Genomic DNA, 26,819 nt, shown 5'->3' with positions numbered 1-26,819 from the left:
GAAGGTACCATTCTCTTAAGTCGGTCAGTGTATCAAAATGGAAAAGGTCGTAGGAGTAGCCATAAGGAATCACCGAGAAAAAAATTTACATTTCTTCTCTATAATATTGTCAAACTTGGAATCTACCAAAATCATTCTGAAACAAATACCCCACTGTTACACTTCCGGACTGGACAACTTAGGTTCGCTCTTACGTCACTTCCGGGCTCACAGCCGGGGAAACCGGAAGCTTCGCGTGCTGAGCAGTGGTTCGTGCTGCTGGTGCGCGGTTATGGGTCGGAGAAGAGCGCAGGGTGGTGGGTCACTGGGCCGGGTACTTATCCGGCAGCAGACTCAGCGAAGCCGCAGCCACCGTCACACTGACTCCTGGGTAAGGAAACCTGTGCTTCCATAGTCTGTCTTGTTCTGAGAGCCTCCATGCTACAAAAGTTGGAGCCAGAACAGGATTTCGAAGCAGACCCCAGCAGGGCACAGAGAGGCTTGATACAGGACTAGTGTGTAATGAAGACGGGAAGAACCCTTCGTGTTGGAATGTTTCACTGTGTTTGACTTATGCTCTAGAAGCCACGGACGCTCTTGGATATTCCTATAAAGAAGATAACTGTTATCGTAAAATTTTGAAACAAAGTCTCCGTATGCGGCCAAGTTTGGCCCAGGACTGCCTTCCTCGTGCCTGTGCCTGGAGAGTTCTGGGTTTACAAGCCGTGGCCACCATGCTTGGATCTTTAAACTTCCCGATTTTAGTTGCCCAGAGAATTGATCCTCTAGAGAGGTTGGTTCCGTTAGAGGTGATCTCTGCTTTCCCTTGTTTTGCCCCCTTAGGGTTTATCGTAAGAAATTGACCTTGTCTCTAGAAGCTTAGGGAAGATCGTAGTAGCCTTAAAAAGTAAATGAAGTATAGAAATTAATCCCAGCAGAGTATTTGAGGACATTCTGAGTCCTCACTAAAATCTTGTGCTGAAGTTGTCCCTGGTGCATGTCCGTTACATCTTCCCATTTCCAAACAGTGTGAGGAATACACACATTTTCTCAGTGTTCAAGTCTGGACATTTGATACTACTCTCGACTGGTTTTGTGATGACCTCTCAATGTACTAGCCTTTGGGAAATAGTGGAGAGTTTTAATTTTAATATAAAGAAATTCTAACTCATATCCTGATTTTTGTTAATCCTAAGCTTTTAATCCTTAATTTTGTTAAAAAAACAAACAAACTATGTTTGTATCTGTAGTAATCATATAACTTGGGATGGTATATATCAAACTCAGGGTTGTTTTGTTTTTTTGTTTTTGGTTTTTTTTTGTAGACCAGGCTGGCCTCGAACTCAGAAATCCGCCTGCCTCTGCCTCCCAAGTGCTGGGATTAAAGGCGTGCGCCACCACCACCTGGCCATACTCAGGGTTGTATGAGAAATCAATTAGCAGGTAACTCTTTTTTTTTTTTTAATGGACATTCCAGGCAAGTCAGTCTCCCAGCCCTTGGGGTTTGGGGCAGAGGAGTGGGGAAACAGATCTCAACACAGTTCACGATGGCCCTTAAACCTGTGGTCTCTGAGACTCCTGCTCCTGCGATGACAGCATGCACCACCACACTTGGCTTTAAAATATCCCCTCTCATAGATCCCTATGAAATATTTTTAACTGGCCAGCCGAGTCAAGACAGTCTGGGTTCTAGTTCTTCATCAGTACTTAGTTTGGAACTATAGGTAAATTATCTTACCTATTTAAACCTCAGTTTCCTTGATAGTAAAATGAGGACGAATAAAATTCGCTTCAATAAAGGGGGCGTGCCCTTGCTGAGGTAAGAAAGTGTTCATTTTAAATATTTGGTTTTTTTTTTTTTTTGCATTGTTGGATATCGACACTGTTGACAGCAATGGGCAAGTGTTCTGCTGAGCTGTGCCCCCATGTTAGCTAGGATTAGGTATTGCCTGTGTACATTCTAGAAGAGTCCAGCCACTTTGAGAACATAGGCCAGTACAAGCAACGGTAGAGCTGTGTGCATGCGAAGAGCTTCCACAAGAGAGCTGCCTCACTCTTCGCTCTGGGTTTATTCACAGCTGCATACGAGTGAACTCAATGATGGCTATGACTGGGGTCGTCTGAATCTTCAGTCGGTGACGGAGCAGAGCTCCCTGGAGGACTTTCTTGCAACTGCAGAACTTGCGGGGACCGAGTTTGTGGCTGGTGAGTCGTTTATTACCTATAGTGCCTGTGACACTGGTCACACTGCTGTCTTGCTCACTTCATATGAATCCAAAAAGCAGTATGGGAAAGTTCCATGAGTGTAAGGCAAAGAGCACACTGGTTTTTAAATTCAGCTCTAAGGAACACTTCAGATGTCAGGCATGGTGGTACATGCCTTTAATCCCAGCACTCTGGAAGCAGATGGATCCTCTATGAATTCCAGGCCAGCCAAGGTTACATAGTGAGACCCTGGCTCAAACACAGAACAAAAACCACTTCAGGTTGTACTTCATCATTAAGTTCAAAACATCCTTGCTGCTGTCTGGCACTTTGTGCTTAGTCACTGTTGTAAGTGTGTGTTCCAAGAACTCAAGAGTAACTGACAGATGCTAGCATGTTATTTCTTTTACTAGTATAAATGTCATGCTTAGAAAGTCATTCATTCATTTGTTCCAAATACTTTTATTTAGAACCAGTTGCTCTCATATATTGTGCTGGCTACTCATAGAATGTTCAAAGATGCACTTTATTAATTTTTTAAATACTCTCTTATATGTTTTGAAGGAAGTCTAAGAAACAGCGGACCTAAGCAGGCTCATAGTAGTTTCTGTATGACAAGATTGGGTGATGAGTAGGCGATTGGACGGAGACAGCTGTTCATAGTGGTGCACACCTGTGATCCCAGTACCTGTGCAGCACCTACGCAGCACCTGCCATAGTTTGAGGCCAGCCTGGGCTACAGATAATCAATTCCCAGCTTAGGCTACATAGCAAAGCCCTCTCTCCACACAAAAAAAGACACACAGGCAGGCAGAGGCATCCAGACAAGATGTGAAATGGCACCCTTCTTTGTTCAGAAAATTGTCACAAGTTTGGTTTTGCTGGTGCAGTTTAGTTGGACAGGCTGTAATGAGCACAGACACTGAGGGGTAGGCAAGGGCCATATTCCCAGGAGGAGAAAAGGGAAGGCTAGGTATGGTGGCCCATGCCTTTCACCTCAGAGTGCAGAAGGCAGAGGTGGGTGGGTGTCAGGGAGTTTGAAACTAGCCTGGTCTACATAGTGAGGCATTGTCTTTTATTTTTTATTTTTATTTTTTTACATTCCAGACTTTATTTCCCTCCTGGTCCACCCTCTGACTATTCCACATCCCACACCTCCCCTCACCACACACACATACACACACACACACACACACACACACACACACACACATTTCCAAGAGGATGTCTCCATACCTCCACCCCACCAAACCTCCCTACTTGGGGTCCCAAGTCTCTCAAGGGTTAGGTGCATCTTCTCTGACTGAGTCCAGACCCAGCAGTCCTCTGCTGTATATGTGTTGGGGGCCTCATATCAGCTGGTGTATGCTTCCTGGTTGGTGGCTCAGTGTCTGAGAGATTCCAGAGGTCCAGGTTAATTGAAACTGCTGGTCTTCCTTATAGGGTCGCCCTCCTCCTCAGCTTCTTCCAGCTTTTCCCTGACTCATCCATAGGGGTCAGCAGCTTTTGTCCATTGATTGGGTGTAAATATCTGCATCTGACTTTTTCAGCTGCTTATTGGGCCTTTCGGGGGCAGGCATGATGGGTCCCAGTTGCTCTGTATGCAGTGGAACTCCTGGGATGCCTTCAGGCCGCGGTGTCTTCAGGGGAACAGGAAAGCTGTTGATCTGCCCTGACAGAAGGCAGCAGCCAAAGGGCAAGGCCTTGTCTTTCAAGGGGTAGGAGATTAAAGGTTCCTTACAGGTTTTTAGACAAGTAATGGCATAGTTTCAGATTTCATTTTCTGGTAGGTTTTGTTTGGGGGAAGTGTTTTGATTTAGGGGTTTTGTGGGTAGGCATGCTACACACCTCTATGAAGTTATAGTAGACAGTCTACTTTAATATACACACACAGTGTACTGGAGGTGACTTTCAAGCTGACTAATAGGCCCACCACTGCACATGGTTCTCTTATGTGTGGTAAGATTATTCACAGTCCACTCTCTTGGTAAATTTCAAGTGGACGTCCAGCATTCCTTGGTAAGATCGCCATGTTGGTCATTAACTGTCTAGAACTCCTTCTCAAGCCTCATTGAAGCCTTGTACTCTTCGATGGCCTTCATCCTATTTCTTCCTCTAACACATTCATTCTCTGCTTCTACGGGCTCCACCTTTTCAATTGTATATACTAGTGAGGTCACATTAGCCAGTCTTAGCTACTTCGTGGGTTCCTCATTTTCCCACCCTTTATCCTCCCCCCGCCCCCCAACCCCCTTTCACCACCCATCACTAAATAAAAGAGAAAGGAGAGAGGGGAGAAATCTGAATCTAATTTCTTCTTATGTCTTCTATGAGCACAATTACTAACAAACCACAACCAATCCCTCTGAATGACCAACAGCCATCAATCCCACCTATCAGGGCTCTAGCATTTATACACCCTTTGAAAAATTCCCAGAATTCCAAACATCACACAATCACAGAAACTGTCTGCAGCTGGCAAAAATCACACCTGCTAGAGCACGAGGCAGATCATAGTCAGCTGCGGGGCTCCAAATCACTCCACCTGGGATTAAAACGAAAACATATTCTTATTTCCACCTTTTTAAAAAGAAACCAAAAGCCAGGCAGTGGGCATGCACACCTTTAATCTTTAATCCCAGCACTTGGGAGGCAGAGGCAGGTGGATTTCTGAGTTTGTCAGCCAGGGCTATACAAGGAAACCCTGTCTCAAAAAAACAAAACAAAACAAAAAACCAAAATTCCAGATTTGTCACCACAGGTCCTGAACTCCTAACCCTCCTGTCTCTGTTCCCAAGTGCTGGGGTCACAGATTTGTACCACTAAGCCCAGTTATAGGTGCTAGGCATAGAACTTAGGGCTTTATGCTTGCTGGGCAGGCACTGTAGCAACTAAGTTACACCCTCAGCCTCTAAATTGCATTTTGACTAATAGTACTTTTCTTTCCTGTGAACAGAGAAGCTTAATATTAAGTTTGTACCCCCTGAGGCTAGAAATGGACTGCTGTCTTTTGAGGAGAGCCAGAGAATTAAGAAACTGCACGAAGAGAACAGGCAGTTCTTGTGTATACCAAGGAGGTAAGTTTACAAGAATTCCGATGATTCGAGGACAGAATGAGGTTGGATTGAGAGTGGGTAAGAACACTGCTGCTCCTCCAAAGGACCAGACTCAGTCCCCAGTGCCCATGTGGCATCTCACAGCTCCCTGTAATTCCAGTTCCGGGGCATCCCGTGCCCTCTTCTGGCCTCCGCACACATGCACATGGTGCACAGACATACATGCCGGCAAAAACATTCATTCACATAAAATAATAAAGAGATTAATTTTAAAAAGAATTAAGAAGAACACGCAGCTACTGAGTATATTCTTAGTTCATCATTTTCCTGCTTCCTTCTGCGTTCCATTTGCTATTTACAGTCAGATTCTCTCATAGTTTGGTAGCTTATATACAAAATTTCTTATTTTCTATGATTGTTTCAGACCAAATTGGGACAGAAAAACTAGCCCAGAAGAACTGAAACAAGCAGAGAAAGATAACTTCCTGAGATGGAGACGGCAGCTTGTGCGGTGAGTGTTGGACTTGAGGATCTGCGGGAAGCCTGGCATGCAGGCGTTGAGGCTTGCACTGCCGTCTGCCCCCTGACGTTTTGATTCCTTTAAGAGAGGAATACAGGGACTGCAAGCAAGCTCAGCAGGTTGACTGCAGCCAAGCTTGACGATCTGAGCTCAGGTCTCAGGACCCAGAGATGGAAGAGAGGTGATTGCTGCAAGTTGTCCCCTGGCCTCTAAATAGCCACACAAAATAACCAAGAAAATGCGATTGTAGGTGGGGAAGGGAGATAGTGTTTGCCAGTGCATTTTGTCATGCATATAGACGGTACTTCAGAGTGCAGCTGAGAGCAGAGGTGCTTGGTGGCTACTCTGCTGCTTTGCTGGTCTTTCTTACTTACTGTGTGTGTGTGTGTGTGTGTGTGTGTGTGTGTGTGTGTGCGCGCGCGCGCCTGAGTGTGTCTATGTGTCCGCAGAGGTCAGAAGAGGGCATCCGATCCCCTGGAACGGGAGTTATATGTGGTTGAAAGTTGCTCTTTCTGAACTACTGAGCCATCTTTCTGGCCCCAGTCTCTTCTATTTTAGTTCCTTTCTGTGATCCAGAGGCGCTCTTCTGAGCATTCGTCCAGTAAGATTTGTGGGAGAGAAACTCCAAGGACTTAAACACAAAATTTGAATTTGGTGGACTGTAATATGACTAAGGTTTTTTTTTTTTTTTTTCTTGAATTGACTCAACAAGAGGGGAATTAAAATAATTGGGCAGAGCCTGGCCTGATGGTGCAGGCCTATAATCGTAGCTACTCAGAAGGCTAACTTGGGAAGGTTTCGAGTTCTCTAGCCTTCCTAGACTACAAAAAAGTAAAAAGAGGGCTGGGATGTGGTTGAGGGGTAGAGCTCTTGCCTGGCTTCTACAAAACTTTAGGTGTAATCCCCAGTACCATAAACAATAATGACTTACAGTACTTATCTTTTTCATTGTAATAAATGTGAGTATGTATAATTCTTTAAAATAATTATGATCAGGCAGAGATGTAACCTTCTCATTCTAAAGCCAGGCTAGAAGAGGAACAGAAGTTGATATTGACTCCCTTTGAACGGAATTTGGACTTCTGGCGCCAGCTCTGGAGGGTCATTGAGAGAAGGTGAGGAATGTTTTCCTTGTTTGATGAAGACATTGCAGTGTTATTACAGGACCTAATGTTGACATGTGCTCCAGCCCCTGGATCCAGCAGGAGGGAGATTAAATTACATAGTGAGCTATTGAGAATTATGCAAAACAGAAAATAGCCCTGATTGTAAGCAGATCACAAAACTAAACCAAAAGTCAGACTCTGGCAAAGGGACTAGATGTAAGGTGGGGGTGGGGGTGGGGTGGATGTTCATAGGGCTGGGGTGGAGCTCAGACAGACAGACAGAAAATGGAATCAGAATATAGTATATGCATGGATAAGTTTTTCAGAGAACAGGATCAAATTTTTTTTTATTGAAAAATATAAGACTAGAGAGATGACGCACAGGTAAGAGCTCTTGCTGCTCTCTCGAAGGACCCAAGTTTGGTTCCCAGCGCTCACATTAGATGGCTCACAGCCACTTGTAACTCCGTCCAGGGAGCTGCCCTCCATGGCCACCTGTATACACTCACATAGACACATGACATAATTACACACATGTACATCTTTAAACGTGAAAGCACTGCTCTACAGAAAGAGTTCCAGGACAGCCAGGGCTACAGAGAAACCCTGTCTGGAGACCTGAAAGTATACCATATTCCATTTTAATTGTAATGGCTTTTTAGGTCTGGGGAGGTAGTTCAGTTGTAGAACACTTACCCAGCATGTTTGAGGTCTTAAGTCCATTCTTCAGTACCAGAGGTTTGTGTGTGTGTGTGTGTGTGTGTGTGTGTGTGTGTGTGTGTGTGTAGATGAGTACATTTGACCAGTATGTAAGAATAGTGACTGATGGGGCTGGAAAGATGTCTAAGCCGTTAAGAGTAGCTGTTACTCTTACAGTTCCCAGTTCCAGTGGAGCCTTTACTCTTTCCTGGCTTCCAAGGCATGGCAGATCTAGCAGATGTGTACACAGACGTGCATTTACCAAAACACTTGCACACATAAAAAATAATTTTTTAAAAAAGATTTTGTTATTATTATATCTAAGTACACTGTAGCTGTCTTCAGACATTCCAAAAGGGGATATCAGACCTCGTTATGGATGGTTATGAGCCACCATGTGGTTGCTGGGATTTGAACTCGGGACCTTCAGAAGAGCAGCTGATGCTCTTAACCGCTGAGCCATCGCTCCAGCCCCATAAAAAATAAATCTAAAAAAAAAAAAAAATTCTGGAGCACCTGTAGTTACTTCAGCAAATGTGCATTGAGTTTGTCTTGGTTATGGAAAACAGGCACAGAAAAGCCCAACTTGAGAGGTGTGTGCTGTAGGGCAGGCTGCTCTGCTCCAAGGACACGTAGAGGAGTGAGACAGAGTCCTTGAGCTCAGAGCACACGGTGCCTAGTCAGGGACCGGGCATGTGATTATGGGTAGCAAGGCCATGGGCGCTATAGCAGAGAAGAGAGTGCTGGTGAAGACTAGGACAGCCCAGGCTGTTTTGTTTGTTTATTTTTGGAGACAAGGTTTTTGTGTAGTCCTGGCTATCATGGAGCTGGCTCTGTGGAGCATGCTGGCTTGGGACTCAGAGAGCCACCTGCCTCTGCTTCCCAGGTGCAGGGATGAAAGCCTTCAGCCACCAGGTCCAGCCCAGCTCACTTTTCAATCGGGTTTTTTGATGAGTTTGGAGCGGAAGGGAGATTTGATTCTTTCCCATATGTCGCCAAAGAGACATTGTGAATCCTTGTTCTTTCTTTCTCCTCTTCTTCGTGGTTGGAAGGCCATGTTTTCCTCAGAGTTTCTGAATAACTTTCAAGGATTTAGCAAATAAACTTTATCCACGAAATGTTGCTTTTAAGTAAGAGACATCAGGGTTGTGTTTATTTGAAATCTATAAAATGTGCTTAGGAAGAACAGTCAGAAACAGGTTTGTTTACTTGAATTTAACTTGTAAAAGAAAATTCACTTCTTTTTATGATGTTGAAAACACCCCTCCCGGCTTCCCTTCCCCCCGCCCCAGTGTGTGTGTGTATGTGTCTCTCTGTCTGTCTCTCTGTGCTTTTCTTTGACTCTACTATCCTCCCAACTCCCCGCCCCCATGCCCTGAATAAACTATTCTATACTTAAAAAAAAAAGAAGAAAGAAAACATTCAAGAGTTTTTTTAAAAAGATTTGTTTATTATTATATGTAAGTACACTGTAGCTTTCCTCAGACATACCAGAAGAGGGCATCAGATCTCATTATGGATGGTTATGAGCCACCCTGTGGTTGCTGGGATTTGAACTCAGGACCTTCAGAAGAACAGTCATTGCTCTTAACCGCTGAGTCATCTCTCCAACCCCAACATTCAAGAGTTATTGATGGTGGCAGAACTTTGTGCATATTCCCAAACCATGAGAAGGTATTAGTGACAACTCAGGTTTTTAAAGCCATTTCCCACCGGCAGTGGAAGGCTGTTGGGATGGGGGGGGCGGTGTGTGAGAGAAGGTCTCTGAAAGAAGTTCACTGTTGCTGGCAGGTTCTGCATAAGCCCCTCCACTCCCCTTAAGTCTCCTCTCTGCTAGAGCTGGAGAGCCTGTGCTCTTCCCCTGGGGAACTTGGGTGGAGCGGGGTAGACTCGTGTCTCCCTCCTTCAGAGCTGCGGTAGCATTTGAAGGTATGTGCTGCTTATTTCCAAAGTGTCACAGGCTCTGCAGCACTGCGCCTTGACACATGACACCACCCACTCACCTTCCTGCAGTTCTCGTTTGATTCCAGACTTTCCTCTGTGCCATTTTCTGTTCATCCTGCCTTCCGCTGTTTACACATGAAACTTGCCTACCTGATGGATTCTTGTTATCCATTCACATTTAGGAATGAAGTATTGCAAAGCTGATTGACAGGCCTGCATGTTTGGGTATAGTTTACCTAGTGGTGAACTTCTCTATAGGGAGACTGGACCTGGATCTGTTGTGTGTGTGTTTGGAATACTCCAAGATGTTAGTATCTTTGTCTTTCCTCAGCACCTGTCAGGGTTGTTTGTTTTTTACATTTACTTTATTGTAAGTGTGTGTACGTGCATCTGTGGTCAGAGATCAACTTTAGAAAGTTGGTCCTCTCCTTCCATCATGTGACTCCCAGAGAACTGAACTTGTGTGCTCAGGTTTGATGGCAAACTGAGACATTTACTGAGCCTTTTCACACTGAGCCATTTCACCAGCCCCTCTCTCTGTTTCTTAAAGTTAAAAAAAAAAAAACAAAAAAACCAAACTAGACGGTAGTGGCCCATACCTTTAATCCCAGCATTTGGGAGACAGAGGCAGGTGGATCTCCTCCAAGTTCATAGCCAGCCTGGTCTATACAGAGAGTTCCAGGTCAACCAGAACTACAAAGTGAGACCCTGTCTCAAATATCAATCAATGGATCTTGAGCAGGGGTCTGAGGCTGTAGCTCAGTTGGTAGGAGTGCTTGCTTGTCATGCACAGGGTCTTGGGTTTGGCCCACAGCACCACAGAGAACTGCCCATGTGTCTTAGCCATATTCTGTTGCTGTGAGGAGACAGCATGACCATAGAAACTCTTATAAAGGAAAGCATTTAATTGGAGATTTAATTACAGTTTCAGAGATTTAGTCCATCCTCATGGTGGCACACAGGCGGACCTGGTGCTAGAGAAGTAGCTGAGAGCTCTACATCTGCACCCTCAGGTAGCACAGAGATATTGAGACTGGCTTGGGCTTTTGAAGAACCCGCCTCCCCCCCCCCCCCCCCCCCGGGGTACTTATTCCAGTAAGGCTACACCTCTCTCAAGTAGTTCCACTCCCTGATGACTGACCAACATTCAAATATGTGAGTCTATGGGGCCATTCTTATTTAGTCCACCACAATATATGCCTGCCTATAATCTTGGCACTCAAAAGGTAGAGGTGGGAAGGAAAAGTTATCTATGACTTTCATATGTGTGCTGTGGCATGTACACACTCACATAAGCACACACAAAATGCATAACTTAAAAGTCTTAATTTTCACATACTTGTTTTAAGAGAGAGTCTCTCTCTTATCCCTAGATGACCTGGAACTCAACTCTAGACCAGCCTGGACCTGAAGTCACAGAGATCTGCCTGCTTCAGTCTCCCAAGTACTGGGATTAAAGACCTGTGCCAACAAGTATAGCCTTAATGTTTTTCCAAAAGGACTCAGCTTCGTCCTGACTACATAACACCTTCAAGTCCTGCTTTAAAAAAAAAATCTTAAATAGCTTAAAGGTACATCTCACAGTGCTGGAAAGAGCAAACCAAACCGAAAGCAGTAGGTGGAAAGGAGTAATTAAGATCAGCGCCAAAATTAATGAAAAGGAAACAAACAAACAAACAAAAATCAACAAAACAAGGTTGAGTCTTTGAAAATGATAAAGATTGACAAAGTCTTTGCTGAACAAAGTGAGAGAGAAGACTCATTAATAAGATTAGAGGAAAGGGGGAGCCGTAATGCCAGACAGCAGTGAAATTTAGTAAATTCTTAGAATGTGCCTTGAAACAGCTGCAACAAATTAGAAAAATCCAAAACCAAGACTTTTCAGAATGGTGACAGAAAGGAGCCAGGTACCCTCACAGGTTGCTTTATGCTTAATCTCCGCCCCTGCTTATATGCATAACACCTCCCTTCCCATCTTGTCCTGGGACCGAGTCTCGGTTGGAAACCCGGTCGGGTTCTTACCCATAGTAAATCCAGCCCTCTGCTGCCAGGGTAGAGGAATGCTGTTGAGCTCAGCTGGAACAGCAATGCAGCCGGGGAACTTACTGTTCAGACACGGTATGGCTCTGCCCTCCACTCCTGCGTGGGGCATAAGCAGTCTTACTTCACTGACTGGGCAGTTCTGGTCCTGTCATTCTTGCTCTGTAATGGGGATGTTAACTATTCTGTCCTTGTAGATTGTAAGAGGGGGCAGAAGTAACCATGTATGTTCAGTCCTCCATGACTGATGGAGTGGTACTGTATCTACTTCATGTGCCCCTAAGTTAGCATCTGGGATCCCCAAGTGAGCCTGTGTGCGTGTTAAAGATGGCAGATCCATTGGAGTGCAGTTACTTGCTGAGCTGGTACACTTTCTTTGATAAATCTTTTATTATGTTTAATTATTTATGAGCATACCCATGATGGGGACAGATATGACTGCCATCATGTCTGTCTCATCGTGTGCACTTGTGGAAATCTGGAAATAACTTGTGAGATTTGGTGCTGGTCTTCACCATGTCAGTCCCGGGATCTAACTCAGGTTATCAGTCTTGACAGCAAGTGCTTTACTGGCTGACTCATTTGGCCAACCCATGCCTTAATAGAACAGTATGTTTTAATCACACAGTATGGTTTGTATCACATAGAAATAGACCTGAGTTAGCCAGAAATATTAGTGAAGTGACTATCGCCACATCTTTAATGAGAAATATTTTATTGATGTCTTCTCTGTGGCAGATGTCCCTGTTTGCTAACAGGCTGACTAAGCCATCTGTCTTTTTAATTTCAACAGCAGTTATCAAAAAAGATTTGCTGTCTAACAGGAAGGCACTGCAGGAAAGTGCTGAGGCGTGAGGTGAACAACATTGTGTTTGAGTACGGCTTGTTCTTGGTGTGTGCTCACCTCCAGCAGGCTGGCCTGCAGGGTCTTCCTCCTGCTGGTTTGCAGCTGCTTATCTCCCCTGCGTTCTAGATAGAGCTGATGCCTGTTTATCTTGTCGTGGGTTAGGCTGTTAGGTTTTATACTCATTTAGCTGAGTTTGGCTTGAAAGTCAGTATTACCCTGAAAACGGAAAGATTGAAGCTAACTTAGAGAAGTTGAAAAGTTTGTTAAAAATGAGCAGATGTAAGCCAGACGCGCCCTTAATCACAGCACCTGGGAGCAGAGTGAGCTCAGTGCCCTTACAGAGCGGCCTCGCCTCAGAAAACAAAATGGCTGACCAAGTCAGGGTTTGCAGAGAGTGCGTGCTGTAGGCATGTTGCCGCTGCAGTGTATCTCTGTGCAATGGTAGCCACGTGGCACTTGCCATCTTCCTAGCCACAGAGGCTGAAGGAAGGAAGTGGGTGCTGGAAGGAGAAAAATGCCACAGTGTTAAGTGCCATGCTGGCCTGAGTGCCTCGTCTACATTTGCTGGATTGCAGGGGCTGCTGTCTGCTGCAGAAAGCTATCTTCCTGTTGCATCTTCTATGTGCCAGACATCTGATTTGACATTCATGCTTTGCTGTAGCTGACACTTAGTCCTATTTTTATTGTTTAAACACATTCTCGAGCTGGAGAGATGGCTCAGTGACTAAGAGCACTGATTGTTCTTCCAGAGTTCATGAGTTCAATTCCCAGCAACCACATGGTGGCTCACAACCATCTATAGGGGGGGGATCTGATGCCCTCTTCAGGCAGGTGGATGTATATGCAGCAGAGCACTCATATATTAAATAGATAAAATTTAAAAAGACAAAAAACACATTCTCAGAACTTGGAGGTGATTGTTGGCAATTATAAGCTCTCTTGAGTAGTCTTGGGTTTAAATGCTTTTGTAGTGGAGCTGCCGACACATGGTTAGTGTCGAGACCCTAATGTGAGTTCAGATGACGGACTGAATAACTTGGTAAACTTCACTTCAGGGTAGATGGGTACTTCTCTACCAGAAGGTATAGAAGTCACAGTGAAGGTTTAACAGGAAGATGACTTCTGAGCCCTCCAGGCCATAGTAGAGCGGTGGAATGTAGGAGAGACGGCCCCTGCTCCAGACTCTGGGTGCCCTTTCTGGCCTCATCACTTATTAGCTGCAGGCAGATTATAGAACATTATAAAAACTGAATAATTTTGCCTTAAGGAATTAGTTTATCAATTGCTTAATGCATAAAAAGTATTTATTATTACAAATAATATAAAGAATATATATGGCAATGGTTCCTTTTCCAGTAGATTTTTCTAATTTGAGAATGCATACACATAAATTTTTCTTGATAACCCATTGGGTCCAGTTGGCATTTCCTTTAAGTTCATGGGTGTGGGGACCTCCACTGGAGCAGGGTGGATGGACCAGGGGCCACACCATAAAGAAAACTGACTCTCTGGAAGCCTTCAGATGTCAGTAGCCCCTTGGCTAAGGGAAGAGCTCGTGAGCCCCTTCCCCACGCCAGGCTGGAATGTTGATGACTTGATCCTGGCCTGGTCAGGTCTTGAGCAGCCAGCTATAGCTGCTGAGTTCATTGAGTGCAATGTCAAGAAGACACTGCTTCACTCTGCTCCTCAGCTCCTGGCTTTTACAATGTTTCTACCCCCACTTTCTCAAGGGTCTCTGGACACTGAGTAAAGGAAGTGGGGTGCCCACTGCTTGTGGCTGACTCCCACACTCCCCAGACACTTCTCTCTGCACGTGAGGTAGTTGTGAGCCTCTGTGATAAGCGCTGTGTCAACAGTGGTCTCCTTACTTTACAATAACTGGATTGTCTCCCTTTCTCCCCAGTGATATTGTGGTCCAGATCGTAGATGCTCGAAACCCGCTCCTGTTTAGATGTGAGGATTTGGTAAGTGAAGTTTGCCTTGGGTCCTTGGCTGCCTTCCTCAGCAGTGACTGAGCAAGCCTTCCATCTTCTCTAGCTGGTTGCTCAGACTCCCCGTCCTTCAAAGCCGGGAACTTACACACTGCCGCTCTGTAGACAGGTTTGCTTCAGCAGCTGTTCCCATCTGTAGAGAGCATAGACATTGGAATCCATGTTCTAGCTGCTGGTTAGCAGGCACTTTATTGCTAGCCATTTGCTGGTCTCTTGTCTTCAGGAGCCAAGTCAGAATGGCAGAATGGCATTTGCTTTTCCTCAGGATATTCCCTCACTGTTTAATCCACTCCAGAGTTCTCTCTTCACACCTTACTACACCTGTACTAGTTTACAGATGAACTAAGCTCATTAGTACAGAGTGTTAGGCGTAAGGATTATTGAAAACGACGTGATCCAGCTGAACTCATGGTGCATGTGTGCAATGTACATTTTTCCATGTGAAGACCATAGTGGTTTCTCTCAACTCATGAACAGCAAAAAATATTAATGGTAGATGGTTTTTTCAGAGCTCACAGAGAGGATCAGTTAGTAGAAGCATCAAAAGTTGTAATCTTTGAGTTAGAAAGTGATTTAAGGACATCCTTGAAGATGGCTCAGCAGGTTAAAGGAACTTGCTGCACAAGCCCAGTAACCAAAGTTTGACCTCTTGAACCCCTGTAAAAGTTGACCAAGAGAACTGACTCTTCAGAGGCCCTTTGACCTCTACATACATGATACAGCATGTGTAGGTTCATGTACACACACAATAAATAGTTTTTTTAAGAAAATGATTTAAGCTGGGCAATGGTGGTTCACGCCTTTAACGGGAGGCAGAGAGGCAGGCAGATTCGAGGCTAGCCTAGTATACAGAGTGAGTTCCAGGACAACCAGGGCTACACAGAGTAACCCTGTCTCGAAAAACCAAGGGGGATGGGGGAGACAGAGACAGAGAGAGAGAGAGAGATTGATTTAAGCCTGGTAGTAATGTTGCTTGCCTTTAATCCTAGCACTCAGACAGATCTCTGAGTTCAAGGCCACCCTGGCCTACAGAGTTAAGTTCCAGGACAACCAAGACAGAGAAACTGTCCCAAAAAAACAAAACAACTACAAAGAAGAAAGTGATTTGGGGTGGGGGTTTGAGTCAGCTTTAATTGGGAATCTGTGGTGCTGATGAGCCCCGCTGTTGTCTGAGGAGACTGAAATGCCTGTCTTTATAGGAATGTTACGTGAAAGAGATCGATGCTGCCAAGGAGAACGTGATCCTGATAAACAAGGCCGACTTGCTGACTGCTGAGCAGCGGTTTGCCTGGGCTGTGCACTTTGAAAAGGAAGGTGTAAAGGTTATCTTCTGGTCAGCTTTGGCAGAAACTGATCCCCTAAATGGTGACTCGAAGGTAAGGGGCTGGGGGCCTTTCTCAGGTGGGTTTGGGGTTGCCTTATTTCTGACTAACATGCTTTGTTCATGTTGGTGATTTGTAAGGACTACTTTGTTTGGGGATTCCCCTCCCCCCAGGTCAGTGATTACAGGATAGCCTATAAAAGTATTTACAGATCTGTAATCAGAGCTGGGCGGTGGTGGTGCACGCCTTTAATCCCAGCACTTGGGAGGCAGAGGCAGGCGGATTTCTGAGTTTGAGGCCAGCCTGGTCTACAAAGTGAGTTCCAGGACAGCCAGGGCTACACAGAGAAACCCTGTCTCAACAAAAACAAAAAAAACAAACAAACAAAAAATCTGTAATTAGGGGGCTGGTGAGATGGCTCAGCGCTTAAGAATACCGACTGCTCTTCCAAAGGTCCTGAGTTCAAATCCCAGCAACCATATGGTGGCTCACAACCATCTGTAACAAAAATCTGATGCCCTCTTCTGGAGTGTCTGAAGACAGCTACAATGTACACACATATAATAAATAAATAAATCTTTAAAAAAAAATCTGTAACCAGATCACACGGATACTTTGTGATTTCATATACTCTTTCATGCCATATACTCTTTCGCATCTGAGACCTTAACTTTTGTAATCTTTAGGAAGTTGTCTAAGAAGTTTCATAATTTTTTTTTAAAATTGTTATTTGCTTTTAAGAGAAACTTCACAGTGCACAGGGCACAACTGAAGAATGTAGGCAATTTCTTTTATCTTTAACCAAATTTTACTAAAACTTAAAGTCTATTAAAAAATCAGTCCTGGTATCTTTGATATTTAGAAGACACTTAAAAGTGATATTTCCCCCTCTTCTTTTATCTTTTGGCTTTTTAATGGGTGTTAATATAGGTGATGTGCAGGCTGGAGGATCTCTGAGTTCCAGGCCAGCCTGATGTACATAGTGAATTCATGACTGACAGGGCTACAGAGAGAAAACCTGTCTGGGGGTGGGGATCTGTGACTACAACCCCCTCTCGTAGATAAACTCATTATTTACTGAGCTCTGCACTCCAGCTGAAAGAAATCCCTCCTTCCTTCCATTTCCCTGTTGGACGGTCACATTGTCTGTCAGTGGCTAATTAGTGCTGAGGGCCTAGCAGTGGTACAGTGCTTGCACAAGTTTGCTTCCAGCAATGGCAGGGCACCAAGGCCAGGCAGCTTTAATCTCTAAATTCAGAAGCCGTTTCCCTTCGGTGACACTAAGCTAGCTCCAGTTGTTGATCTGAGGGTTTGTTCTTTGTCGTCTTGGTTTCTTCCTGTGCCGGTGTTCAGTTCTTGCCCTCAGCTGCCTCATAGATGCCATTTTGGGGCTCTCATCTTGGTGCTTATCCATTTCTGTTAGGATTACCACTAACATAGATGGATAATGACACACAGTGTTTATCCCCCATGCCTGCTAAGGGACATACAGAAAGATTGAGATTTCTAGAATGGAAACCTAGCTAGAAACTTGACTCGGAGTTAAAGTGTTTGCCTTCAAGCATGACGGCTCAAATGTTGTGGTGCTTGCCTTTAGTCCCAGCACTTGCAAGGCAGAGACAGATAAATCTCTGAGTTCAAGGCCAACCTGGTCTACATAGTGAGCTCCAGTCTATTATCATGATCATCACCAATCTAGAATGAAATTTTGCAGCCTCTGAATTTCACACACAGGGGTCTGTGCTCTTTTTTACTTACTTAAGATCAAAAGACTTTGGTACTTTTTGACATATTTAAAACAACTATAAAATCAGACCAAAGTTGGGGGTGGTGTACTGCTTGCTTCATATGCAAAAGCCCCTGGGCTCAGTCTTAGCTCTGCAGCAACAGAACAGAAGTGAAGGTCTGCCCTCCTAGGGGCATCTGCTGATGTCCACCTATGTGCTTGCCTGCTGGTCTCCAGCATAGTATTTCCTGTTCTTCGATCACTAGCCTGGTGTGTGTAAAGTGCGGTTACACGGGTCTGAAGCTTTGTGGTTTCTGTCACTTCATCAGGAGGAAGTAGACAGTGTTGCTGGAGACACCAACAAAACGGAGCCTGAAAGCTCCAGTTTGGATGCGAATGAAATCCCACACAGAGACTTGTTCTCGCTTAGTGAGGAATCTGCAAGTGACAGCGGTGACAGCGAGTATGAGGACTGTCAGGAGGATGAGGAGGAAGATTGGCAGACGTGTTCAGAAGAAGACAGCGTCCCTGAGGAGGAGGAGGGCTGTTCTTCGGATTCTGAGACTCAGAACAGAAAAAACGCAGAACATCAACAAGTGAACAATGATAGCTACCTGGTGTCGAAACAGGAATTACTGGAACTCTTTAAGAAACTCCACACTGGAAAGAAAGTGAAAGATGGACAGCTAACTGTTGGGCTGGTAAGATGAAGGACACTGAAGCCAGCACATGAGAGAGAGCCTGCAGCAGTCCCTGTCCTTCCACAGCTACAGGTGGACCCACAGTCAGGCAGGCAGACAGGCTTCGGCACCACAGGGAAGGCATGGGGTGCGGCAGTGGAGGGGCAGCGTCTGGCTCAAAGGGAACATCTCAGGGTTATATTGTCACCACACATGTTTATATTAAATGTGTTCTATAGTCTCCTTCCAATTCAGATCTTTGTCACATCCGTTACTGAGAGGTAAGAGTGAGACAGGTTTTGATGTTGCCAGACTTCAGTGCGGTGTTCTGTAGACATCCTGGCATCCTTGCCAGCTTATGCTGTTTCAGATGCCGTTAGTTAGGGAGAATCCCAGCCTTGGCCAGACAAACTATGACAGATACTTTTATTGTATAAACATAACAAGAATGGGAAAGGGTAGCTGCTATCCCAGCTATATGGCCTAATTGTAAAGGATACAGCACAGCTCTACATGGCCCATCCTTAGCTAAGGACATGGAAGGTATCAGGGACAGCATATATAAGAGAGCTCTTTCCAGGGAAGCAAAACAGGGTAGAGAGATAGGTTGTAGCAAGCAAGTCGGGTCTCTCAGCTCTTACCTAGCATCTCCAACACTCAGGTGACCTGTGATTCTCTTCTAGGTGGGCTACCCTAATGTTGGTAAGAGCTCAACCATCAACACCATCATGGGCAACAAGAAAGTATCCGTGTCTGCCACGCCAGGCCACACCAAGCATTTCCAGGTATGTCCCCATTGTTTGTTCCAGCACTCCTCTTCCTTCCACTTGCCACGTGCCATCATAACCTGCTGTGTGACTTTCAGACCCTGTACGTGGAGCCTGGCCTCTGCCTGTGTGACTGCCCGGGCCTGGTGATGCCATCTTTTGTGTCCACCAAAGCAGAGATGATTTGCAATGGGATCCTCCCTATCGACCAGATGAGAGACCACGTTCCACCCGTATCACTAATATCCTTTCTGCCTCAGTCCACTCTGGTTATTGATGTGAGTGAGGGCTCTGGGGATTTTCAGGGCACTGCCTTCAAACAGCATAGTTGTAGGCATTAGGGACAAAGGTGTGGTCCCTTGTATCTCCGTTAGGACTCTCTCTCAAAGGTAAGAGTTTCTTTATAATAATGTTCCTTAAGGTAATGTAGTTAAGATCTGTTTTAGATTTATTGATTTTTATTTTATGTGTTTGTGTTTCCCTGTATCTTTATCTGTACACTACTCACGTCTGTTGCCCTTGAAGGTCAGAAGAGAGCATTGGATCCCCTGAACTGGAGTTACAGACAGTTGTGAACCGCTTTGTAGGTGCTGGGGATCGAACCCTGGTCCTGCAAGAGAAGCAAGTGTGATTACCCACTGAACTATCTTTCTAGCCCCAGAGATAATATTTTTTGAAACTTTTAAAAAAATTTTTAATTTATTTTTTACACTCTATACCTTCCCCACCCCCACCCCCAAAATAATATTTTCATGCTTTCATGATTGTTTTATGTACGTTTAGAGACTAGGCTTTACTATGTTGCTCAGGCTAGCCCAGAATGCACTGTGTTACCCAAACTAGCCTTAAACTCAGACTCCTCCTCAACCTTCCGAGTGCTGAAATTACAGGTATAAGTTACCGTGCCTGGCTTGGTTTTTGGTTGGTTTGGTTCAGGGTTTTTTTGGTTGGGGGAGGGAGTGTTGGGAGGGTCTGGGGGAGTTGAGGGAGCTGTGCGAAGGTTAAGACAGTTTTTCTATGTAGCCCTAGCTTCCTGGAACTCGATCTGTAGACTACCTGGCCTCAAACTCACAGAGATCTCACTGCCTCTGCCTCCGAGTGCTGGGATTAAAGGCATGGGCCGGACAGGAGAGATGGTTCAGCAGTTAAGAACACTGACTGCTCTTCCAGAGGTCCTGAGGTCCTGAGTTCAAAAATCCAGCATCCACATGGTGGCTCACAACCATCTGTAATGAGACCTGACGCCCTCTTCTGGTGTGTCTGAAAACAGCTATGGTGTACTCATATACATTAAATAAATAATAATTAAAAATAAATAAATAAATAAAGGCATGGGCCACCATCGACCCAGTTTGGTCTGTTATTTTAAAGGATGCATTTAAGGTGATGGTTGGGGTGTGAGCCTGTTTAAATGAGCGAGTAACCGCATTCTGCTGGAGAGAATGTGTCAGCCATGAAGTAGCGTGTCTTAGGTGCCATGGCAGTGTAAAAGTGAGTTCAAGAGAATTCCTTGACAAGTTTACGTTTGCCAGAATATCCCACGGCGAGTTTTGGAAGCGACGTATGGTATTAACATTATAAAGCCTAGAGAAGATGAAGACCCCTACCGACCTCCGACCTCAGAAGAACTGTTGATGGCTTATGGATGTGAGTTGTCTCTCGTAACCCAGGCAAAATGGTTCATAGAAATTTGGAGAAGGTCACTCAGCATTAACCCAGGACAAGCCTGAGATCCACTCCCAGCTGTGTCATTTAATGACATAAGTGCTGATTTTCATCTGCTACTACTTATCAAGTCGGTATTTCCCGTCTGTAAGGACAGATGGCCACATGTGGACAGCTGCTCAGACCGCTGTCCACACAAAGCTCTGTGCAGTAAAGCCTCTGGCCAGGACTTGTAAATGCACTGCCAAGTCACTCTCATATCCTCTGCATTTCTTTTACCATGTATCATTTTAAGTTGTGTATGTGCATGGTTGGATGCACGAGTGCTCCTGCCCGTGATGGAGGCCCTAGGTCTCTGAGCTGGCGTTCCCTGTGGTTGTGAGCGCTGTGTGGGTGTTGGGCATGTACTTGGATTCTGTGTGTCCTCTGCACAGCAGCGTGTGCTCTTTACTACTGAGCCACTTCCCATGTCATAGTCTTTGGTTTTGATTTTTTAAGGTGGTCTCACTGTGTAACCCGGACCAGCCTGGAGTTCACAGAGATTGCCTGCCTGCCTTCACCTGCCTTCCCCCCCCCCCCCCCCAAGTGCTGAGAGTATGAAACTCAGCTACTTTGTGGTTTGTTTTTGTTTATTTTACTATTTGGCCTACACGTGAGTCTGTGCAGTGTGTGTGTGGTGCTGAGGAAGCAGTGGATGCTCTGGGATGGGTTACCACAGGTGTAGGCTGCCGTGTGGGTGCTGGGGATTGAACTCTGGTCCTCTGGAAGAGCAGCCTGTGCTGTTAACTGCTGATGCTTTGAATCATTTCTCCAGCCCTGCTTTGTATTTCTGTAAGTGCCGGTGAAGAGGGAACCTCTTAAGCCCCCGCCCCGCCCCCAGTCGGTCGGCCTTTTATATCCATGCTCTTGGTTTTAGTGGGATGGTTTGGTTGGTTTCTCCTGTGCATTGTTTCCGTCTTACGTGTAAAGCTTTTGTCGTTGTTGCTCTGAGTGTAGTTTCTGTGTAATCCTCCCTCTCTCCCTAACCCCTCTCCCTCACCCTGTGCTTATGATTGCTTTCTCGAACACCTGGAGAGTTGCCAGAAACACAGCTGTGCTTTTCCTTTGGGGCTAACCTGGGTTTGACCTTTTACATGTGGGGGTTTCTTGTTCCCGGAGTGCAGTTATATAATATTTACTTTAACTTTTGAGTTTGGTTTGGTTTGATTTTTAAGATTTTATTTTTAGTTGTGTGTGTGTATGGCTATACACGTGTCTCTGTGGGGGTTGTGCACATGAAAGCAGTGCTCTCAGAGGTCGGGGGGAGAGGGGGTTCCCTGGAGCTGGAATCACAGATCGCTGTGGGTCTTCTGCAAAAGCACTGCAGGCTCTCGGCCACTGCGCATCCCTCCGGGGCAACATTTAGGGTTCCTAATGGATCTACATTGATTGTGCGTGTGTGATGGGAATTAGGGTTTTACATAGTTTCTTCTAAATTGAAAAGGCCAGCATAGCTAGTATCTGTAGGAGCTGAGTTTGAACCCAGCATTTCTGCCAAAACAGCTATGCTCTCCATTGCTCCTGATTGAGAATGGGTGCAATCTTCTTGGATTGTTTGGGAAGTTGAAAGTAGATGTAGTTATTAAATTAGGATGTTTGCTGTGTTGCCTTTTATTTTGTAGAAAATATTCTCCTGCAGTAAATGCCTAAGATCGAGGGATAGAAGAAATAACTAATATCAAGAAACAGGAAGTGCCTGGCATATGCTGAGCCTTGCGTAGATATTAGATAAGGCTCTGGGTGGTAGTAGCACACGCCTTTAATCATCTGGGCGGCATAGACAGGCATATCTCTGAGTTCATGGTCAGCCTGGGCCACAGAAAGAGTTCCAGGATAGCCGGAGCTACACAGAGAAACCTGGTTTCAAAAACCAAGCAAACAAAGAATTAGATAAAGCTTTAGTCTACTCTGCATAGCAGATGTTGCTGGTGCAGGTTTTATGGAGAAAGGAAGTTACTTTTTTGTAGAACCATGGGGAGAACCAAATGCACGTCGCTCGCCTCAGTGCGCCCTGTTGTGCCGACCCTGACTGAGCGTCCCTCTCACACTGTTTTCTGACAGGCATGCGAGGATTCATGACAGCACATGGGCAGCCAGACCAGCCTCGATCTGCACGGTACATCCTAAAGGACTATGTCGGAGTGAGTGAACCTGGTCCTGAAGGAATGAGCAAGTTTGCTTTTCCCTGCACTGTGTTCTCAGTAATGTCAACCTGTTAAAAGATGTTTTTCCATTGAGATGGACTGATACCCACGTGGAGTGTCTTGTTTTTAGTGATGTGGGCCTTAAACTGAGCCCCAGCCCTGGCCCTCAGAAACAAATCTTGATTTCAGATTCTAACCTAGTATTCCCAGGTTCCTGACATAAAAGAATACTGAAGAAGCTGGGCGTGGTGGTGCACGCCTTTAATCCCAGCACTCGGGAGGCAGAGGCAGGTGGATTTCTGAGTTCGAGGCCAGCCTGGTCTACAAAGTGAGTTCCAGGACAGCCAGGGCTACACAGAGAAACCCTGTCTCGAAAAACCAAAAAAAAAAAAAAAAAAGAATACTGAAGAATACTTAGTAGAAATGAAGTACACGTGAAAAGGCAGGCTACGGAGAAGGCAGATTGTGTGTAAGCTCTGGGCCCTGGACAGGCTAGTGTGTGAGAGTTAGGGCAGTTACTGAAGCTCCACTTGCCACAGCTGCTTCAGCCTGTGCCGGGTTACATACTGCCTTGAGGACCTTTGCCCTCCTGAGGTGACACGGGTACACTGTCACTCTGCTCTCTCTGCAGGGTAAACTACTGTATTGCCATCCTCCTCCTGGAAAAGACCCTGTGGCATTCCAGCACCAACACCAGCAGCTCCTAGAGTGCAAAGTAAAAGGTGAAGAGCTGAGACTTCAGCCGGGCAAAAGCCGAAAAACCAAACAGATCGAAAATGTAGTCGACAAAACTTTTTTCCATCAGGTAAGATTTTAAGAGTCTACATTTGCCAGGCAGTGGTGGCGCACACCTTTAATCCCAGCACTCGGGAGGCAGAGGCAGGTGGATTTCTGAGTTCGAGACCAGCCTAGTCTACAGAGTGAGTTCCAGGACACCCAGGGCTCCACATAGAAATCCTGTCTCAAAAAGCCAAAAGAGAGAGAGAGAGAGAGAGAGAATCTACATTTAACGTCTTATCCAATACATTTAAGAACTCAAATATTTACTACTTTAAACATCAAGTAGACTGGACAGGTGGCTCTGTGGTTAAAAGCACTTGCTGCTCTTGTAGAGGACTTGAGTTTGATTCCTAGCACCCACATCTCAAAGTGACCCTGTGACTCCAGGTCTAGGGGATCTAACACCCTCTTCTGGCCTTCATGGGCACTGACACAACACATGTTGTATACCCACACACACCTATAAAACAAACTTTGTAAGTTCACACCACAGTCTCTCTTATCTGTGTATGATTATTTTGCCTGTATCGTGTGTGCCTGTGGAAGTCAGGTCTCCTGTCCCTGCAGTTACTGATGGTTGTGAGCCACCCCGATCCCCCCACCCCCCACTCTTTTCCTTCGGAGTCTTGCTTTGTGCCTCAAGCTGACTCTGGCTTCCCCTGGACTGGGATTATAGACTTGTGGCTCCAAACACAGTGCTGAAGTGTAGAGTAGTTTATCTCATAACCAGAGTTGACTCCATAAAGAAACCACATACCACCTTCCCTCTCCCTCTATTCCCTCTCCTTCTCCCTCCTCTCTCCCCCTCCCCTCCTCTCTCCCCCTCCCCCCTCTCCCCTGCCACCCACCGGCCTGCTTTTTCTCTGTCTGTGGGGTTATCTGCTCTGGAGGCTTCCCTTGAGTGGAGTCATGCCTTTTGTTTAACTGTTCCAGGGTCTGCCTATAGAGCGTCTGTCTATACATCATTGCTTCTTATTGCAAATAAGTCACTGTAAAGAAGGGCCATGTTCATTTTCCCATTGATCAGTTAGACATTTGGGTTGGTTTTGGCTAATTTTGTTGCTAGGTGTGCGTTCATGTGTATATTTGTGTAGCACATGTTTTTACATCTCAGGAGTAAACTTCTGCAGAGCTGGAGTGCTTTGGTCATTTGTAAAGGGTACAGCCAGGCTGTCCAGAGATGGCTGATAGCATGCTCACAGCTATGGTTCATGGACCCATATCCCTGCACTTCCCATTTGCTAGTGCTGTTTCAACCGGATGAAGCAGTCCCTGGTTCAGCTCTTTAATTCCCAGGCATTTCATGATAACAGTGGCTTTTCACAGGCTCACAGGTGTCTGTGCACTTCCTGGACAGACATAACTGTTACTAGCTGTAAGTGGTGTTTTTGTTTTGTTTTGTTTTTTGATTTGGTTTTGGTTTGTTCTTTTGGATTTTTGAGGGGGCTGAAACAAAGTCACCATACTGATCTTTTTTTTGTTTGTTCTATTTTGGGAGTTTTTTGTTTGTTCTTTTGAGAGGGTTGCTGAAACAGGGTTTCTCTGTGTAGCCCTGGCTGTCCTGAAACTTACTCTGTAGACCAGGCTGGCCTTGAACTCAGAGATCCACCTGCCTCTGCCTCTCAAGCACTGGCATTCAAGGCGTGCGCCACCACTGCCCAGCCTGACCACACTGAGCTTGAACTCTGTTTGTAACTGAGGATGGTCTTGACCTCCCGACCCTCCTACCTCCACATCCCAGGATCATAGGTGTGCACGCCCACCGGCTGAGGACTCTAAGCAGGGTGCAGTGGTGCACACCTGTGGTCCCAGTACTTGGCGTTCTGCTCTTATTTCCACATATATGTTACATATGCGTGTTCTCATTTCCACAGGTGGTGTGTGTGTGTGTGTAAACATGCATAAGTAAATTCAATATTAATAACTTGAATCACTTCATCATAGCTGGTAGCACTTTCCAGTGTCACATTTATGTGCAAAAGAGTGAAGTCATTTGGTTGTGTTTCAGTGTTTCCAGTGAGATAGGGGCTGGAGAGATGGATTGGTGGCTAAGAGCGGGTGCTGCCCTTGCAGGGAACCTGATTGGTTCCCAGCATCCACAGCTGTCATACAGGACATTCAATTTGAAATTTTTAGTTCTTACAGAGATTTCTAAAGGCATTGCATGAGAAAGCTGGAAGTTGCATTATATGAGGGAAAAACCTATTTTCAATAAAAAGGGGAGAAAAACTGTCACCTTAATTTAATGTCTGCATCTAAACCTTTGCCCCTAAGAGTAATATTTTACAGTCTATGGTGGTCATGGAATATTGCTGTATAATTTGTATTCATACTTCTAAATAAAGGTAATGTTTCCTGAGTGTCTGATGAGCTGAAGTGGCTTCACTCTGACGTCCGTGGAGCTTCAGGCTCTGTGTGGTTGCACTGCAGTGCCGTCCATCACTCAGGACAGGGATTGGGAATCCAAAACTTGCTTGGGCTACAAAGTAAGAGCCTGACACTCTCCCCTGAAATAAAGGAAAAAGAAAGAAAAAAAGAGAACTTTCTAGGAAATAGTTGGTATTCTGAGGATCTTAGTGGTTTTAGATATTGGAAACTACTAAACTGTAGACAAAAAGGGCTGGGAAAGACCCGAGTTAAGAGAGTACTGCGAAGCCCAGCATGAGCTGGTAGGGGTGAGACAGAAGCGAGAGCAGGCCAGGTGCTTGAGGGGTTTGCTCCTGTTCCTCAGAAGCTATGCACAAGTGGCATAGTGCACATGCCCTAAAGGAGATGGCTTGTTCATGTCTCGTGTGTCCTCTCTCCAGGAGAACGTCAGAGCACTGACCAAAGGCGTCCAGGCTGTCATGGGTTACAAGCCTGGGCGTGGCCTGGTGACTGCGGCTGCTGCGAGTGCTGAGAATGTACCTGGGAAGCCCTGGAAAAAACACGGTAACAGAAACAAAAAAGAGAAAAGCCGTAGGCTCTACAAGCACCTGGATGTGTGAGCTCGGCTGAACAGAGACGGCAGGCAGCTGCACTGTGCAAGAGGACAAGAGGCTCAAGCCACCACTGCCACCGCCGCTGCCGTCGCTGCTGTGCTGCTCTCCTGACCACTGTACTGTGGACTGGACCCTGCTCTCCTGGAGAGCACAGTCGTACCAGAAGTCTTGACAGCAAGACAGCCTTTTGGAAGCACCTGCTGTGGCCATGGTAGTCATAGGGTGCCCCAGAAGTCTCATCCTGCAGAAGGACGGTGGCCATGTGTATAGCATACAAATGCACATTGGCTTTGAGGTTGGGGAAGTTATTAAAATTAATTTCCACTAA

The 26,819-nt window shown here is 45.6% G+C and overlaps 1 protein-coding gene across 2 annotated transcripts; it reads left to right on the top strand.

Moving 5' to 3' along the window:
* The first annotated feature begins 223 nt into the window (after positions 1-223).
* On the top strand, positions 224-26,819 carry Lsg1 (large 60S subunit nuclear export GTPase 1). 2 transcript variants are annotated; one of them, XR_015045677.1, is made up of 14 exons: positions 224-370; positions 2,058-2,184; positions 5,141-5,261; positions 5,665-5,751; positions 6,789-6,875; positions 14,300-14,360; positions 15,587-15,763; positions 17,765-18,136; positions 18,799-18,900; positions 18,981-19,124; positions 20,406-20,529; positions 22,648-22,702; positions 23,362-23,535; positions 26,318-26,819. XR_015045677.1 is itself a non-coding variant. In XM_021184699.2 (14 exons), exons 1-14 carry the CDS (start codon positions 272-274, stop codon positions 26,495-26,497), a joined length of 1,935 nt encoding a protein of 644 aa, XP_021040358.1. In that variant the 5' UTR covers positions 224-271; the 3' UTR covers positions 26,498-26,819. The 2 variants fall into 2 exon arrangements, 1 of the variants encoding a protein (XP_021040358.1); XM_021184699.2 differs by having other exon boundaries at positions 22,648-22,727.

The sequence above is a fragment of the Mus caroli genome, unplaced genomic scaffold (assembly GCF_978045245.1).
Source record: "Mus caroli unplaced genomic scaffold, Mus_caroli_1 scaffold_17, whole genome shotgun sequence".
Taxonomy (NCBI): domain Eukaryota; kingdom Metazoa; phylum Chordata; class Mammalia; order Rodentia; family Muridae; genus Mus; species Mus caroli.
Note: the sequence above shows the minus strand (reverse complement) of the source record. Positions and strands in the feature narration are given on the sequence as shown.